The 18,996-nt window shown below is 41.4% G+C and overlaps 1 protein-coding gene across 7 annotated transcripts in view; it reads left to right on the plus strand.

Moving 5' to 3' along the window:
• Positions 1-18,996, plus strand: part of SHROOM3 (shroom family member 3) — a 322,616-nt gene that overhangs the window by 251,102 nt on the left and 52,518 nt on the right. For all 7 annotated transcript variants that reach the window (XM_066386945.1, XM_066386944.1, XM_066386947.1 and 4 more), the window contains one exon: positions 17,938-18,069. In XM_066386945.1, the coding sequence (XP_066243042.1) occupies positions 17,938-18,069 (132 nt within the window). The remainder of the gene's footprint in view (positions 1-17,937; positions 18,070-18,996) is intronic.

Raw genomic sequence — 18,996 nt, forward strand, 5'->3', positions numbered from 1 at the left:
TTTTCAGCTCCTCTGCCTTAAAAACCTTCACTATAACTTTATTCAGGTTCCAATATTACTTGAAAGCTTTGTTTTTAATGAATAGTTCTTTTCCAGCATGATTTTAAAATACAGAGTCTTCTTGAGACCATAGTTTGTTTTCTCTGAAATTAGTGCTCTCTGTCCTTTCCCTTGCTGTTGCCTTTAAGTTTCCACCTGTGGCCCTTCCCTCTAACTGAGGAGAAAGTGAACTAGGGAAGAGAAACCACAACGCAATGCACCAAATTTACTCCGAAAGAAAATTGAGCTGCTTAGTGTTGGAGGTTTGGGGGCATTTATTTGTTTTGTTTAATAGAGTGGTGTTTAGGAAGGGGGAATCACTGCTTAAAGGTTAGCCTTCTGCCTTACAAAAAAACTCTTTTGTTTTGGCAAGTAACATTTAATTAATAGTTTGGCATCATATAAAAATGAATTAGCTTGGTTTCAAAATACCTTGGTTGGTATTTGGACTTCTTTGAACCCTCAAAGGGCAACATTCTGTGGATTTATACGTTAAGGAGGCGTGTTCCCAGTAGAGTGGTGGGGGCCCCTCTCCTCCTGCCCCTCAGCCCTGCACCCACAGGGTGGACGGGAGGAGCCACATACACCTTCTACTGTGTCCTGCTGATCGGCTCCCACGCTGTCCAACAGGGGCCTCTGGGAGAGCCCCCCACGCACCTTTTATTAAAAAAAAAAGGCAGTAATTCAAGAGTACACACACTATTTCTAGTTCTCTCCAACTACCTGACTGACCCTTTTTGAGATCCATGAAATTTATGGTTGTCTGCATATGCCTGTGTGTGAAAGATAATGAGCGAGCAGCCAAGTGATTTCTCCCACCTAAGCTCTAACTACCTATTTGATGACACAGAGCAGTAGAGAAGAAAATTCTAAAATCCTAATGGCTGGTATCTGAAGTCCCTCTTTCCTCCAACAAATAAAATGCCTGGTTCCAAATGGAGAGTTGAGAAGACAAAGTTATTTGTTGATAGAGTTTATGCTATTCATTTATTGTAAGGCTGGTGGACATGGCCGTGCAGGTTCACATTGGATTCGGGCAGACGGTAAAGGAACTGTGGAGCCAGAGGATGGTGGACCATTCCGTTTATTAGAGTCTCGCAACGGGGGATGAGCAAGCAGGCAGGGAAAACCACTTCTCTCTCTCAGGGCTGACAAGCATACAGGGCCAGGTGGTGGGAGGGAACCCCTGTATGGCAGACAGTAGAAAAAAAATCGCCCCTCCCAATGGCGGCAGGCAATCTGCCACCCTGAGGGCAAGCACCTGCAGCCTTACATGGACTATACACATGGTGCTGTCCCATCCTCGCACACTAATCGGGCAAAGTACAAGAGAACAAGCCTAACACACATTTGCCCAACATAGATGCTGTGCTATTCTGTCGGAATTTGAGTTTGAAAGTCAGTGAAAGACAAAGATGAATGCTTTTATAGATCAAGGATGTTAAAGAGTTTGTACCAAATTCTGCCTTGACTTATACGCAAATGTTGAAGTGTGGGAAGAAGAGTTGACTGTTGCTGTATGAGTCAGAGTTTAGGGGAAGAGGGTTGAAAGGAGAATATTGAGAAAAAGAACATTTAAACATCATCAGCCTCTGGTGACTAAGTGAAAGACACTTACTCCCATTGCTGGTCCTTCTCTTTTATAGTAATAGTTTTGTGCAGTTATCATAAAGTTTAATGTTTAAAAAAAAGATTCGAAATGAAGGATGGTGTGGAGATAGTGAAAGAATGTTGGGACAGGTCTGGAGGAATGGGGTAAAGTACCTTAACAGAAAAGGGTTTTTTTAAATCTTTTATGCAAATTTTCTATGTTAAGGTCTTATGTCTGTTACCAGACTTCAGTCTTACTTGAGATTCCATTGTCAAAGCCAAAAATCCCTAGGGCATATTATCAGGATGTGACATTTAAAAAGAACTCTTTCCAGAAAGGACTGTGTGTTGCTATGGGGTTATATTACCTAATGCATGCTTTTCTACCCACTGAGCAGCTTTTTAAAGACATAGATATTACTCGGGCAATTACAAAAGCCTTGAAAGAGTTTGTTTGCTAGATTTTTCTTTGAATCCCCAAAGTCTAAGGTATAGCCTCAGAAGTCATAGAAACTGGATGTTAGGGATGCTCTAAGGGCTAAAGGATTTCTCAAAACAATGTCTTTACCAACTCTGTGTTAAGGGACAATTACCACCTTTTTTTTTTTAATTTTGGAAAGTGATAGGCTTTTTCACCTCTTTCAAAAATTCTTTAAAGCTTTTCTATTTCTGAACCAGTAATATATATCTCACTATAGGATGCTTTTGTTCCAGAGTTCCTTCTGGATCTGAAAATGAAACAATGTTGTGAGAACAGCTAAAATAACTTGACTTGGTCATAGTTTTCATTTGCTATATATTAGTGTCATCAGTATTTAGGGTCTATCATTTTCCTATAAATAGGATATGCCAAAAAGGCATTGTTCCAATATGAATCATCTATTCTTCTATATTAATAAAGATGTAATTATAACTCCACCCAAATTACTTGTACAGTGACATTTATTTGATGATATGAGTTTGCTTCCTCTTTAAAGTGTGAAAGGGCACTGTAGCAATACTTATCAAAATGCAAGTTCATTTTACTTTGAGCCAGCAATTCCACTTCTAGAAGTTTCTGCAGATAAAGAGAAGACAGTGTGTGGACATGGTTATTCATTGAAGCATTATTTGTAATGGTAAAGACTGGAAATTGAAAGGCATCTACAGAAAGGGTCCAGTTAAATGAACACGATATATGCACACAGTAGAATACCAGGAGGCAGCTCAAAGGAAAAAAGATATGAGGAAGCTCTGTAAATACTGACTTAAAATGATCTTCAGTGAGTATTGTTAAGGTCAGAAAAGCAAGGGTAGAACACCACATTCAGTTCCTTTTGTGAAAGGGGTGAAATAGAGTTTAAATTTGTATTTGCATAAGAAAACACTGATATATATATATATATATCAGAAGTAAACTTGGGGCAAATATTAAGATTTGATAAATTTTGGTGATCAGCACACAGAAGTTATTTATATTAATCTGAATACATTTGTATATACTTGAAATATTTGATATTTTAAAACATGGATGGATGAGAAAAATAGGGGGAAAATAGCAGCAACACTCAAAAAGACCTTAAGAAACAGAATTTATGCCCTGGCTGGACAGCTCAGTTGGTTAGAGCATCTTCCTGAAGCACAGAGGTTGTGGTTCGAAACCCAGTCAGGGCACATACAGGAACAATTGTTCCTGTCTCTCTCCTGCTCTCTCCCTTTTCCTCTCTAAAATCAATAAAATAAACATTAAAAAAAGAAAGACTTTACAGAATATTGTATTTTCTTTGTTTTGTGGGAGGGGCTAGACTAGAACCTTGTTAGGGTCAACTTCAACTTCTATTTATACCATTGTGCACTAAACCAATGATGGAGGGGCAGGCCAGTGGTGGCTTAGTAAGTGCATTAAGAAATAGTATGTTGCCTGACCAGGCTGTGGTGCAATGGATAGGGTGTCGGACTGGGATGCCAAGGACCCAGGTTCGAGACCCTGAGGTAGCCAACTTGAGCGCGGGTTCATCTGGCTTGAGCAAAAAGTTCACCAGCTTGGACCCAAGGTCGCTGGCTCGAGCAAGGGGTTACTTGGTCTGCTGAAGGCCCACGGTCAAGGCACATATGAGAAAGCAATCAATGAACAACTAAGGTGTTGCAATGAAAAACTGATGATTGATGCTTCTCATCTCTCTCTGTTCCTATCTGTCTGTCCCTATCTATCCCCCTCTCTGACTCTCTCTCTGTCTCTGTAAAAAAAAAAAAAAAAAGAAAAAAAAAGAAAAAAAAGAAATAGAATGTTTTCAGTCAGGGCACATACAGGAACACCTCAATGTTCCTATCTCACTATCTCTTTCTCCCTACCGCTCTCTCTAAAAAATAAAAAAACATATGTTTTATTTGGTAGTGCTGATAGTTGAGTATATTTTATATTCCTATACATTTGACTCATGCCCAGTTTATAACTGGCATGGTTTAAAAATGTCAGTGTTCCTAGAAGAGCCCAAAGTCTCAGGCATAACAGTGTCAACCACAAAATTAACTCTAGCTCCTAGAATTTTCTGTTTTTCCAGGTTGTGGTTGTCACTTTCTCCATGTATCCAAAGCATACAAATCCTTCAAGGTCATTAAAATTCCACTCTACTGCCAAGCCTTTGGCTAAATGCAGGCCCCATTCTTGATCACCGGCAGCATATGAGCTTCTTGGTGCTTACATATCTTAAATGCTTTCCTAGCCTTCATGCCCAATATGATCTGATGAGTTGTCCTACCATCTAGACCAGTGGTAGTCAACCTGGTTCCTATCGCCCATTAATGGACGTTCCAGCTTTCATGGTGGGCAGTAGCGGAGCAACCAAAGTATAAATATAAAGATAGATTTAACTATAGTAAGTTGTTTTATAAAGATTTATTCTGCCAAACTTAGTGAAAATCTGACATAAAGTACTTGGTAAGTAATTATTATTATATGCTTTAACTTGCTGTAACTCTGCAAATTTTATAAAGTAAAGTTACCTCCCTACTATATAAATCACCATTACTGTGGAACTGGTGGGTGGTTAGAAAATTTTACTACTAACAGAGATACAAAAGTGAGTGGTAGGTATAAAAAGGTTGACTACCCCTGGTCTATATGCTCTTCACTCACAAGGCTTTGGCCACATGGTCCTGCTTCCTGAAAAACCCAAATTTACTCCCACCCCCAGACCTTTTCATTCATTATTCAGTCTGTGTTAAATTCTCTGCCTCCATGGTTTTGCATGGTTGACCATTTCTTATTATTTAGATCTTGGGTTCAAATGCACTCTCAAAGAGGATATCCCTAACCCAAAGCAGTAGTACCCTCAATCACACTCTCACATTACCCAGTTTTATTTGCTGCAGAACCCTTATATATAATTGCATGAAAATATACTGTGTATTTGCTTCCTTGCTTATTGCCAGTCTTCTTAGTCTGTCTACCTCACCTCATTATACTGCTCCTTGCTTAGTAGTTAAAAGCACAAACTCTGGGCTGCGGCCGGTTGGCTCACTGGATAGAGTGTTGGCCCTGCGTATGGATGTCCTGGGTTCAATTCCCTGTCAGGGCACACATGTGAAGCGGCTACAGGGGGTCCTTGGGTTACGACAGTCTCAACATACAACATTTCGAGTTTATGATGCTCACTCCCATGAAAACTTAATTGAGTTGGCGTACAAACTTAAATGGTGTGTGGAAGAAACTGTGTCCCCAGTTTGTGTATGACTTCCATGGCTTTGAGGAGTCGGTGGAGGCTGTAACAGAGAAGACTGTTGCCATGGTTAATTTGGAGGAAGGCTGAGGATGTCACTGAGCTACTGGCATCACATGGAGAAGAGCTGTGCTGAGGACTTCATTCAGCTAGAGAAGCAGCTGATTGAAGAGGAAGAGATAGAAACCTCAGAACCCAAGAGATTTACTACCAGGGGTTTGGCAGGCTTTTTTATGGCAGAGGATGGGCTGGCAAAATTTCAGATGGAGGGCCCCAGTGATGACAGACTCAGTAAGGTCTACAGAACTGTTATGGATGCCTTGCAATGCTATAGGCAGATTTTGGACGAGAAGAAGTCATCAACCTTCCAGACTAGCCTGGAACAATTCTTTAAGAAGGTAGAGAGGCCTGCAACAGATCCTGGATCCTGAACCCTCTACATCAGCTGCTTCTCGAGATGAAACACCTGTAGTACAGGTAGAATCATCTCCAGCATCTCCTGCATGTTCCTTAGGGCCTAAGTGGTAGGCAATCCTGATTCCCTTGACCCAGTATCTCCAGCACCTTCTGCAGGTTCTCCTGCCTCTCCAGCTTCCTCCTCCCAATAGGTCACTCTCTCCCACCTTGCAATGTCCTTTCCAGTGTGCAACACAGGAATAAATGTAAGGAGTTTTTCTTTTACTAATTTTTTGTCATTTTTTTCTGTTGCTATAGTACTGTGTACAGTACAGTATATTTATGTCCTTTTCCTTTTTCTGTGGCTTAGTTGTGTTTTTATATTCTAGATTATGATTTTATAACTGTGTTAGAATAAGTAAGTGACTTAGGCTAGGATGTGTTTCGACTTACCCCAAAATTTGGGTTAAGTCACTGTCATAGAAACGGAACTGTGTCATAACCCAAGGACCCCTTGTATCTGCTTCTCTTTCCCTCTGTCTCCCCCTTCTCTCCTTCTTCCCCTCCCACAGCCAGTGGCTAAATTGGTTGGAGCATCACCCCAGGCACTGAGGATAGCTCTGCTGGTCCTAGCCATCAGCCTCAGGTGCTAAACATAGCTCAATAGATTCAAGCATTGGCCCCAGACTGGGTTGCCGGTTGGATCTCAGTCAGGGCACATGAGGAAGTCTCTCTCACTATATCCCTTCCTCTCACTTAATGAAGGAAAAAAAAAAAACAGGCTCTAAGGACAGAGGCCTACATTTAAATATCAGCTCTGGTCCCTACTACTCTTGTGACTGACTGAACAAGTTGCTTAATCTCTTTATTTACCTCATTTTCTCATTGATAGCCCTCTATCATGTAGATAGTTTAAAGCTCAACTGCCTAGTATTGTGCTTGGTACTTAGTAGGCACTCAAACAATTTTTGAATGAATAATACTCTGTTTCAGTTTAGTACTTTTCTTGCATCTAAGACTCCCCAAGAAGATTATGAACTCCTCGAGGCCACCTGTGACCTCCCAGAGCTCCAACTGTAAGTCAGCAAGGTGGAAGGCACGGAGAAGGTGATCAGTGAACACTGCTCTAAATACCTGAACTGCTTTACTGTAGGTTTCTCAGAAATATGTTTTGCATTCCACAGTCTCTCTGGATTAGGGCAGAAATCACCGAAGAAGGACATCATGTCACTTGCTAGTTCCAGTTTCACCAGCCTGCCCGTCCCACGCAGTCAGGCTTCCTTGTCTGTGGTTAGGAATGCAACAACAGGGCTTTGTTTGAATTACGCCCACACGCAAAACTTAGTTTGCTCAATTTAAAAATTAAATCGTCTTTTGACTCTTATTGATGTGTTCATGATGTAATGTACTTTTTGAAAATATTTCCTTATCTTTTTAAAGATCAAAGTGATCCTAAAATGTAAAAGCATGCTGTGCTCTTTAGGAATGCTTATTAAATTATTTGCATCATTGAAAAAGTCAACAAACAGCTGTTTGACTTTTTTGGGTATCTCAAGATCCATGAAATATACTTTTAAAGTGCGAGGCTATTTTTAAAAACTTTACAATAGATAATACATGCACATGGTATACAATTCAAAAGTTACAAAAGGAAATGCAGTCATTGTTTCTAGTTTCTTAAATATTCTTACAGAAATAGTCTTTACATTAATAAACATATAGGAAATTACATATGTCTTCCCCCATATACTGCAGGGTCCTGTATCACAGTTCTGCTGTACCTTACTGTTGTCATTTAAACATTTACTTGGGAGATAGTCTCATATCAATATGTATGCAGTTTACACCATTCTTTTAATAGCTACATAAATATCCCATTATGTGGCTGTACCACACTGACTTAACTATATATTTGATGAGCATTTAGTTTGCTTTACATTTAATAGATGCTATTTAAAAAATATATATATATATATATATTTTTTTTTTATTAGGTGCTGCTAAACTGCTCTTTATTCATGTTGTATCCCTTTATACTCTCCATAGCAAGGTATGAAAGCAGTTGAGCTACATTTAGGTTCTCTTTTTAATTTTTTCCCCATTTCATCACTTAACTGTACATTTGAAAGTCTTATAAAACAAAGATTTATCTCTGAGGTCTTTTCTCAACATATGGTTCATGGCCAAAAAAAAAATGTTGTTGGGGTTATTTTGTGGGGTTTTTTTTACTTTTTTTATTTGTTTCAAACTCACTGTTATTAATGTATTAGCCCCGTGATAAAACCTGCTAAAACCTCACCCCACCCCAGGGCAAACAGTTACCAACTTCCCAAGTTGGGTTTACTGTCTTGGCACTTATTTTATCTTTAGTAGAAACTCTTTCTTTATGATTTATTTTCTATAAGAATGATTTCATTTCATCTCCCTACTGGAATGTAACCTCCTTAAGGGAAAGAAAGACCATATCTTAGTCATTATTCTTTGAACTATCTCTAATCAGTTTCAACTCTTCTAGTCCTCATTTACAATGTTCCTGGACCCGCCTCCCCCCACATCATCTCCCTCGCTTTTCTCTCTTCCAGGGTTCATCATGAGAATAGAGAAGATTGGGTGTGAAGTCCCTTCACCTTCCCTCCCTTCATACTATGAGCATCGATAGCTTACCTGCTCCTTCTTATCTCAGTGGAACTGGCTTTACTCCCACTAAGGCTGTACACCTCCACGTGTGCTCCAGAATGCCACCTCCTCCTACTTCCTGTGAGCCTTAAGGAGTGTCATCCTCCCGTCGTCCTGTACCTTCAGCTATGCGTGTGTTCACTCTCTGTCTCATAAACTCGCTCAAACTTCTCAGCATTTAAAACAAAACGAAAGAGCTAAAACAAAACCTTTTCACTTTCTGTCTCCCTTTAGACTTCTAGCTACTACCCTCTTTCCTTCAGAGCCAGGTTTTTGGGGAAATGGCCTTGCTATCTCCATTTTCTCTTTTATTCACTTCTTACCCAGCATAATCAGGCTTTCTGCCCCATCGTTCCAATACAAAGGCCACTTTCGTTGTCTGATCCAGTGGACATGCATGTACCCTCATCACACTCACTCTTCTGTGGCAGCTGGCATAGTTGACAGTTCCTCCTCCTTGTTCTCCCCAGTAGGACTCTGTGAAACTCCCATACTCTTCTGGTTTACCTCCTACTTCTCTGAAAACTCCTTTTTGGGCTTTTCCCCCAGGACCCCACCCCCTAAATTGTGATAGTATTCAGAGACTAATCCTTAAACTACTTCCTTTGTCTCCCTATGCATTCTTCCCAAGCAGCATAGCTTTTTTCAAAGACCATGTGTTTTGTGACTCCTAATTCTTTGTTTTTTTTTTTGTTTGTTTGTTTGTTTTTGTATTTTTCTGAAGTTGGAAATGGGGAGGCAGTCAGACAGACTCCTGCATGCACCCGACCGGGATCCACCCGGCATGCCCACCAGAGGGCGATCTGGGGCGCACCATCTGGGGTGTTGCTCTGTTGCAACCAGAGCCATTCTAGTGCCTGAGGCAGAGGCCATGGAGCCATCCTCAGCGCCCGGGCCAACTTTGCTCCAATGGAGCCTTGGCTGTGGGAGGGGAAGAGAGAGACAGAGAGGAAGGAGAGGGGGAAGGGTGGAGAAGCAGATGGGCACTTCTCCTGTGTGTCCTGGCCGGGAATCAAACCTGGGACTCCTGCACTCCAGGCCAACGCTCTACCACTGAGCCAACCAGCCAGGGACTCCTAATTCTTTTTAAAGATTTTTTTATTTACTGATTTTATGGGGGCAGGAGGGTGGGCGAGAAGTATCAACTCATAGTTGTTTCATTTTAGTTGGTCATTCGTTGCTTATCATATGTGCCTTGACTGCACAAGCCTACGGTATTGGAACCAGGGACCTCTGCATTCCAGGTCGATGCTTTATCCACTACACTACCACAGGCCAGGCATGACTCCTAAATTTCTATATGTAATGCAGACTTCAGCCCACAAGACCCTACTGCATATGTATACCTCCAATGAACATCATGTGGGCATCTGACAGTGGCATGGCTGGTCAGTATCCCCACTCTGATTTGATTTTGGTTGATGGGCACACAACGCAATCAACAGTTCAAATACTGTGAAGATGTTCACCTGAAACCTATGTACTTTTGTTGATCAATATCACCCCATTAAGTTTAATTTATATATATATATAAATATATATATATATATCTCCACTCTATTTTTCTCCTTCTTCTCTCTCTCTACCCCCATCTAATAGTTCTTTACATAAATTAATAATATTACCATTCTAGAAACAAAAAGGCCATCCTTTCTCCTTGTCTGTACTCTCATCCACACTACCTATGTCCATGAAGTCACTAGCCTAGGTGGGCATTTTGCCTCCTCAGTGGCTTTTTTTTTTAAGTGAGTGGAAGGGAGGCAGAGACAGACTCCCACATGTGCCCAACCAGGATCCACCTGGCAAGCCCACTAGGAGGCGATGCTGTGCCCATCTGGGACGTGTTCTGTTGTAACCAGAGCCATTTTAGTGCTTGAGGCGGAGGCCATGGAGCCATCCTCAGCACCTGGGGCCTACTCGCTCTAATTGAGCCTTGGCTGCACTAGGGGAGGAGAAGAGAGAAAGAGAAATGCGAGAGGGGGAGCAGGGGTGGAGGAGCAGATGGGTACCCTGACCTGGAATCAAACCTGGGACATCCATATGTTGGACCGATGCTCTACCACGGAGCCAACCGACCTCCTCAGTGGCTTTAAGGTCTGTCATCTCTTCAAATTCACTTCCACTGCTTTAGTGCCTATCCATCGTTATCTTACCCTGGCCAATATAATAGCTGCCAATCTTGTCTCTCTCAAGTTTATTCCCCTATTATTGGTGATGTCTTCCTGAAACTCCAATTCGAACGTGCCCTCCCTGCCTAATGTTATTGGTGACTTCCAGTTTCAGGGGTTACTGTCCAAATCCTCTAGAGGCATGTGAAGATCTGGCCCCTCCTACCTCTCCACCTGCGCTTACTGCCCTTCCCCTTACTCATCATCTCTTCTCCAGGTACTTGGAGTTGCGTGTACTGTGTGCTTCTACATTTTTATGTATTTGTCATTCCATTTCTTCTCCCTGGATGTCCTCCCCTTTCTTTTCCCACCTCCTTCCACCTGGAGAAATCTTGTAGGATTTAGTTCAAAGTGAAGACTTCTTGACCTAACCCCAAGTATTAGTGCTCCCCGCACTGTGTTCACTGAGCATCTTGTTCAGGTCTCTATTATTACAGAACTGATCACATTGTATTACTGCAGTTTACTTGGCTGTCTCTTCTATAATCCCATGAACTGTTTGGGTCTGATGATGCTTGATTATTCTTTGTGTCCCCAATGCCAGCACAGTGGCTGACATACAGAATGTCTCTAGGTGTCCCCTGAATGAATGGGAAGGAAACTGAGGAAAGGTCTGGATAGCTTACATGGAAAAGAAAGCCTTGCAGATAGGAAGAATAAATATAATCAAAATGGCCATATTACCCAAAGCAATATACAAATTTAATGCAATTCTCATAAAAATTCCAATGATATTTTTTAAAGAAATGGAACAAAAAATCATCAGATTTATATGGAACTATAAAAAACCCCGGATAGCCAAAGCAATCCTAAGGAAAAAGAATGAAGCTGGGGGCATTACAATACCTGACTTCAAACTATATTATAGGGCCACGACAATCAAAACAGCATGGTATTGGCAGAAAAATAGACACTCAGACCAATGGAACAGAATAGAAATCCCAGAAATAAAAGCACATATATATGGTCAAATAATTTTCGAAAAAGGAGCCAACAACACACAATGGAGAAAAGAAAGCCTCTTCAATAAATGGTGCTGGGAAAACTGGAAAGCCACATGCAAAAGAATGAAACTCGACTACAGTTTGTCCCCTTGTACTAAAATTAATTCAGAATGGATCAAAGATCTAAATATAAGACCTGAAACAATAAAGTACATAGAAGAAAACATAGGTACTAAACTCATGGACCTTGGTTGTAAAGAGCATTTTATGAATTTGACTCCAAAGGCAAGAGAAGTGAAGGCAAAGATAAATGAAGGGAACTACATCAGACTAAGAAGTTTTTGCTCAGCAAGAGAAACTGACAACAAAACAAACAGCCAACTAAATGGGAAATGATATTTTCAAACAACAGCTCAGATAAGGGCCTAATATCCAAATATACAAAGAACTCATAAAACTCAACAACAAAGAAACAAATAATCCATTAAAAAAATGAAAAGAAGACATGAACAGACACTTCTCCCAGGAAGAAATACAAATGGCCAACAGATATATGAAAAGATGTTCATCTTCAGTAGCTATTAGAGAAATGCAAATCAAAACTACAATGAGATACCGCCTCACACCTGTTAGATTAGCTATTATTAACAAGACAGGTAATAGCAAGTGTTGGAGAGGGTGTGGAGAAAAAGGAACCCTCATCCACTGTTGGTGGGAATGTAAAGTAGTACAACCATTATGGAAGAAAGTATGGTGGTTCCTCAAAAAACTGAAAATAGAACTACCTTGTGACCCAGCAATCCCTCTACTGGGTATATACCCCAAAAACTCAGAAACATTGATACGTAAAGACACATGCAGCCCCATGTTCATTGCAGCATTGTTCACAGTGGCCAAGACATAGAAACAACCAAAAAGCCCGTCAATAGATGACTGGATAAAGAAGATGTGGCACATATACACTATGGAATACTACTCGGCCATAAGAAATGATGACATCAGATCATTTACAACAAAATGGTTGGATATTGATAACATTATACAAAGTGAAATAAGTAAATCAGAAAAAAACTAAGAACTGCATGATTCCATACATAGGTGGGACATAAAAACAAGACTAAGAGACATGGACAAGAGTGTGGTGGTTACCAGGGAGGGGGGTGGGAGGACAGGGAGGGAGAGGGGGAGGGAGGGGCAGGGGCACAAAGAAAACTAGATAGAAGGTGACGGAAGACAATCTGACTTTGGGTGATGGGTATGCAACATAATTGAATGACAAGATAACCTGGACATGTTTTCTTTGAACATATGTACCCTGATTTATTGATGTCACCCCATTTAGATTTAAAAAAATTTATAAAAATAAATAAATAAAGGTCAAGGCTTCAGAAAGAAAAAAAAAAGAAAGCCTTGCTATTTTCTTCAAAGCACAAAGAGAAATTTCTTCATCTAACCTAGGTGAAACAGCTCCGCTTGTCTTCATTATGCTATGCATAGTCTCTCTTTACAGTTCAAAGACTGATTTAGAACTTTCAGCAAACTGTCTAATCCTTCATGAAGGAGGTGTACCATCTGATAGGATGTCTGGGTTGCTATATTGTACTTCAGGGCACCTCATTTCTTTGTTATTTCAGACGAGAGGGCTTCTCTGGAACTGCTGAAGTTCAGTAAACATTATTTCATGCTTCATCTCCGTGACTGGAAGTGAAATCTTCACTCTGCAGAACCTGTGGAATTGGTCAGGGCCTGTCCATTTCCCTTGGGTGGGAGGAGCTTCCCCGTGATCTTTAGCTAATCGCAGACAAAGGCCATGGGGATGAGGCTGCTGAAGACCCATCCTCAGTGTCATGATGTGCAGGGGCCAGACTGAGCTGCGTCCATCAGCTTCTCAAGGTCAGCACCTAGTCATAGGACTAGCATCCTAATGGGGCAGGAAGATGACAGTTTGTTCTTTTTCCTATTTTTGAATCCATTTGGATCATTTGGACCCATATTAAATGTCACCGGGTACCTCATGAAAAAGAGATTTTTTCATTAAGTTCTGAGTTGTTCCTGTATAATTAACCAGTAACATTCACTGAGTAAACAAAGTCATTTGTAATTGGCTTTGAACCCTGATTCCAGGCCACAGGGCTCTGTGATTTAGGCCAGCCCCAGAGGGGCTTAGGATACCAGGGAGGATTTCAAGCCACTGAATGGAACTGAATGATAAAGCAGGACTCTAAGTCAGTGCTTAACTGGGGTTCAGGGGAGGTGGCCGGCTTTGTAGAACTTGTTGAAGGACCTAGTTTCTAGGGAGTTGGGTGTCCAAGGTCACAGTTGGGCTCACAACAAGAATGCCAAACTGCTAAGACGCTGAGCCACTAACCCAGAGCTCCCCAATTCTCCTTCTGAGAAAAGGATTGATTAAAGCTTTGGGACAGTGCTGAACCTGAGGTATGTGTTGCCTGGGACCTGTTATGAAGACTAGAGAATTATGGGGCAAGGTGTCAGGCAAATTGCAATACATTGGCTTTTGTTGTTGGTCTCTTGGTTTTGGATCCTACTTCCTGTCTTTAGCTCAGCTGTGCTATTACTCCCTTCAGTTCTTTTTTTTTTCTTTTTTTTTACAGAGACAGAGCGAGAGTCAGAGAGAGGGATAGACAGGGACAGACAGACAGGAACGGAGAGATGAGAAGCATCAATCATTAGTTTTTCGTTGTGACACCTCATTGATTGCTTTCTCATATGTGCCTTGACCGCGGCCCTTCAGCAGACCAAGTAACCGAATAACCCCTTGCTCGAGCCAGTGACCTTGGGTCCAAGCTGGTGAGCTTTGCTCAAACCAGATGAGCCTGCGCTCAAGCTGGCGACCCTGGGGTCTCGAACCTGGGTCCTCCGCATCCCAGTCTGACGCTCTATCCACTGCACCACCACCTGGTCAGGCTACTCCCTTCAGTTCTTACCTAGTTTCTGAGTGGGCAAGTTCTATTCCCTTCTCACCTGTGTTTACCTCCCTGACTAGATGTCACAGCCACTGTTCAGCAGTTCCTGCCTTACAGGCATGGCTAGGGGCCTTCAGGCTGTGACCACAGTAAGTCTTAGACCAGCCTCTGCCAAAATTATGTACTCAGTATCTTGCTGGGGAGCTCAGAGCTGGTCAACTTATTGCCATCAATGGTTCCTCCCCATTCCCCTTTCTTCCACGATTCACTGAGCTTCTTTCTCCCCTTTCTGGCCTATGTTTTAGATCTCTCTGATTGGCTGGCTCCCTAGCCTCTCTAGTCTTTATCAGCTCATTCATCATGAATGAGTTCAACGTTTACTGAGCTCTTACTGTAGTAGGTCAAGTACATTATCTCATTTTTAATCTCACAAAAAACACTATAAGTAGATTGTTATAATCTGTCTTTTATTGATGAGGAAACTCAGAGTGGTTAATACTGTAGGCCCTTTCAATTCAATATATTTATTGACTGCTGAAAATTTTATGTGTCTGTATCCCTTGTATCACACAGATTTCCTGTCACCATAACCTCTCTTCAGAGTTGAAGTACATATATGTATTTTTTTAAAAACATTATCTCTCTTGGCAAGTCCTTCAATGTCTTGCTTATACATCTTAATAGTTGTTTCAGATTAAAATGAGATCAACCCAGCCTCTTTAATGTCATTTTTTAGATGAACAAAGGCTTATGGTGGACAAGTGACTTATACAGGGTCATGTAGGAGGTTAATAACAGATTCAGGGTGAGTATCCGTCTTCTGACACCCAGGCTAATATTATTCTGATACACTTAGCACTTGAAATTTTATTGGCATCAGTGAAATGATTTTTCACTTATATTACATAAGCCAATTTGTTTTTTCATAAAAAGGTGATAGATGGACATACCTACAGCTTTATCTTCAACATGTCAAAGTGGATTTCTGGATCTCCTAAGTGCAGATTTCCAATTTGAAGAAAAATTCCCCTACCATCTTACAGTTCAGAAGTTTACAGTACGAAATGCCTGATAGCTCACCTCACTTTTTTGCCAAAAATAAAGCACACTGTCTCCTGACTGTGACCTTGTATAGCAGTGTAATCTTCCTTCCCAAATTCATTCTTCAGTATTGCAGTCTAAGGTACACCCACATTTTCCCGTTGGCTTTGTCCATTCTTTATGTTAGAAGGCAAGATGTTTAAAAGTTGAAGTCACTGACTTGCAAATGAAAAATTATATTGCAGAGCATCTTGTTTTTTATACCGTTTCTGTAGCTTAGAGCAGACTTGCCACCGAGGTAGCTGCTGATTTTTATGTAGTTCTTACCAAGAAATTAAAATAATAGCATTTATCCAGCATCAGGCTCTGACAGAGGACTTCAAATTCCCAGGAAGCTTTGTCCTTGGGAGAGGGAAAAGAATTTTTGCTCCTTTTTTTTTTTTTTTTTTTTTTTTTGAGAGACACAGAGACAGAGACAGGGACAGATAAGGACAAACAGGAAGGGAGAAAAATGAGAAGCATCAATTCTTCATTGCGGCACCTTAGTTGTTCATTGACTGCTTTCTTATATGTGCTTTGACCGAGGGGCTATAGCAGAGTGATCCCTTGCTCAAGCCAGCAACCTTTAGGCTCAAGTCAGTGACCATGGGGTCATGTTTATGATCCCACACTCAAGCCAGCGATCCTGTGCTCAAGCTGGACGAGCCTGCGCTTAAGCTGGCAACCTCAGGGTTTCGAACCTGGGTCCCCCACGTCCTGGTCTGATACTCTTATTCACTGTGCCACTACCTGGTCAGGCTTAAACTGAATTTATTGGGGTGACACTTTAATAAAATTACAGAGGTTTCAGGAGTACAAGTCTATAATACATCATCTGTATAGTGTATGGTTTATCACTGAAGTTAAGTCTCCTCCCATGCTCCTGTCTTTATATATATATATTGATAGGCTGAGGCCAAGAAAAACCAGTAACTTTGTGTGCTCTCAATTAATAAAACATAAAATGTTAACATGTAGGAAATGTGGATGAAGGTTATGTGGGAATTTGCTTTCTCCAGCTTTACTAACAATTGATATATTGTGCAAGTTTAAGGTGTACAACGGGTTGACTGAATGCATTTATAAATAGCAAAACTGATTACCACCATAGGGTAAGCTAATGCCTCCATCCCATCAGGTAGCTACTTTTGGGGGGGGGGGGTGGAAGCAACTTTCAAGTATTATGTTTTGTTTTGTTTTTTTGCATTTTTCTGAAGCTGGAAACAGGGAGAGACAGACAGACTCCCGCATGCGCCCGACCGGGATCCACCCGGCATGCCCACCAGGGGCGATGCTCTGCCCACCAGGGGGCGATGCTCTGCCCATCCTGGGCATCGCCATGTTGCAACCAGAGCCTCTCTAGCGCCTGGGGCAGAGGCCACAGAGCCATCCCCAGCGCCCGGGCCATCTTTGCTCCAATGGAGCCTTGGCTGCGGGAGGGGAAGAGAGAGACAGAGAGGAAGGCGCGGCGGAGGGGTGGAGAAGCAAATGGGCGCTTCTCCTGTGTGCCCTGGCCGGGAATCGAACCCGGGTCCTCCGCACGCTAGGCCAACGCTCTACTGCTGAGCCAACCGGCCAGGGCTATTATGTTGTTTTATTAGCTATAATCACTATGCTGTACATTAGACCCCCAGAACTTAAAAGTTAATCTTTTAACTTGAAATATGCTCCCTTTAACCAAAATTTCCCTGTTTCCTCTACCCCCCAACACCTGGTAACCACTACTCTACTTTCTGAGTTTGTCTTTTTTAGATTTCACATATAAGTGAAATCATACAGTATTTGTCTTTCTGTTTGACCTATTTCACTTAGCATAATGCCCTCGAGGTGCAAATGGCAGGATTTTCTTCTCTATCATGGATGAATAGTAATCCACTGATTATATAGACCACACTTTTTTAATCTAGTCATCTGTTGATGGACACTTAGATTGTTTCCATGTCTTGGTTATGGTGAGTAATGCTGCAGGGAACATGGGCGTGCAGATATCTCTATGAGATTCTGATTTCAGTTTCTTTGGTTGGATATGCACCCAGAAGGGGGTTGCTGGATCATATGGTAGTTCTAATTTTAATATTTTGAAGAATCTCCATACTGTTTTCCCTGGTGCTGTATTAATTTGCATTCTTACCAACAGTGCCCTGGGGTTTATTTGGGAATTCTTTATACTAAGTTTGCTACATTTTTATAAAAGTTGTTTGAAATTATGTCAAAATGAAATAACAATATTAACAAAGCAGAGAATAACAATATAAGATAAATAAGGAGTAAAATCTATTTTCCACTATTTACTTGATTTTGTTTTTAATCTCCGGGGAAAAGGATACCGCAGCCTTCTTCCAAACGCATAAATGATATTTGTGAAGAGACCCGGCTGAGAATGCTGCTAAGGTTGGGGGGTCCCTCTCCTGTGTCTCCCCAGGCGCAGTGAACCTGCAGGCCGACCTCACTCTTGGCATTCAACCAGATTTGGGGAGAACCAACCCAATGCCAGCATGATGCAAATATCTCAGGGCACGATTGGCACTCCTTGGCCCCAAAGCTACCATTCCAGGTAAGTGGCCAAAGCTGAGACCCAGGAGTTTCTTTCATTCAAATGTCATGTTCCCCAAAAGAACATTCTTTAAAACAATAATATATATAAATATTTACATATGTGTATTTCATCAGTTGACTTTTAGAGGAAGAGAGACTAGGGTTAGAGGAGAGAAACACTGATTTATCGTTGCACTTATTTATGCATTCGTTGCTTGATTCTTGAATGGGCCCTGACCGGGGATCAAACTCATAACCTTGGAATATCAGAATGACACTGTTACCACCTGGCCAGGGCCCAAAAAACAGTTTCTTCTGTTTTGAGAACATTGTCTTCCATTCACCCTGAGTATTAAATCTCTCTACCCAGTACCTTCCATCTTCTTAAAATTCCTAATGTGTATACAACTCATCTTCATCTCCTTGGCTAGACTGGTGCGAAGCAAGGGCAGAATTATTCTGAGTGCTGGCTAGCTAGCTGAGATATTTATTGGATCTGTTGATTCTCAGACCTTTCTCAATTACACACTTTAACACTATACTAGAAAAATTAACAAACTTCTTCCCTCTATACTTAATGTTCTTTCTGCTTCGGTCAAATATGACAGGGACCACCTAGACATAGTAAAGCAAAAACTACGTCAGGATTCCCCTACACTTATTACAGACTTGGAACCCAAACAGATTGGAACGAAGCTGATCCTAGACAGTCAGGTTCTGTTGCTTTATCACCTTTTATAAGGGCTTGATAGGGTAATTAATGGTAGGGAGGTTCGACGGTCAAGAGACTGTGGGTCCTGTATAGAAATAAGATGCAAGTGCGGATGTAAGGGAGTGGAGGACGGCTTCTGGAAGGGTTACCTAACAGATGCTGGCCATGTATTTGGCAAGGACTCAGAACCCTTAACACTCATGTCTGGTCACATGAAAAGCCACATCTTAGACC

The sequence above is a fragment of the Saccopteryx leptura genome, chromosome 5 (genome assembly GCF_036850995.1).
Source record: "Saccopteryx leptura isolate mSacLep1 chromosome 5, mSacLep1_pri_phased_curated, whole genome shotgun sequence".
Classification (NCBI taxonomy): Eukaryota; Metazoa; Chordata; class Mammalia; order Chiroptera; family Emballonuridae; genus Saccopteryx; species Saccopteryx leptura.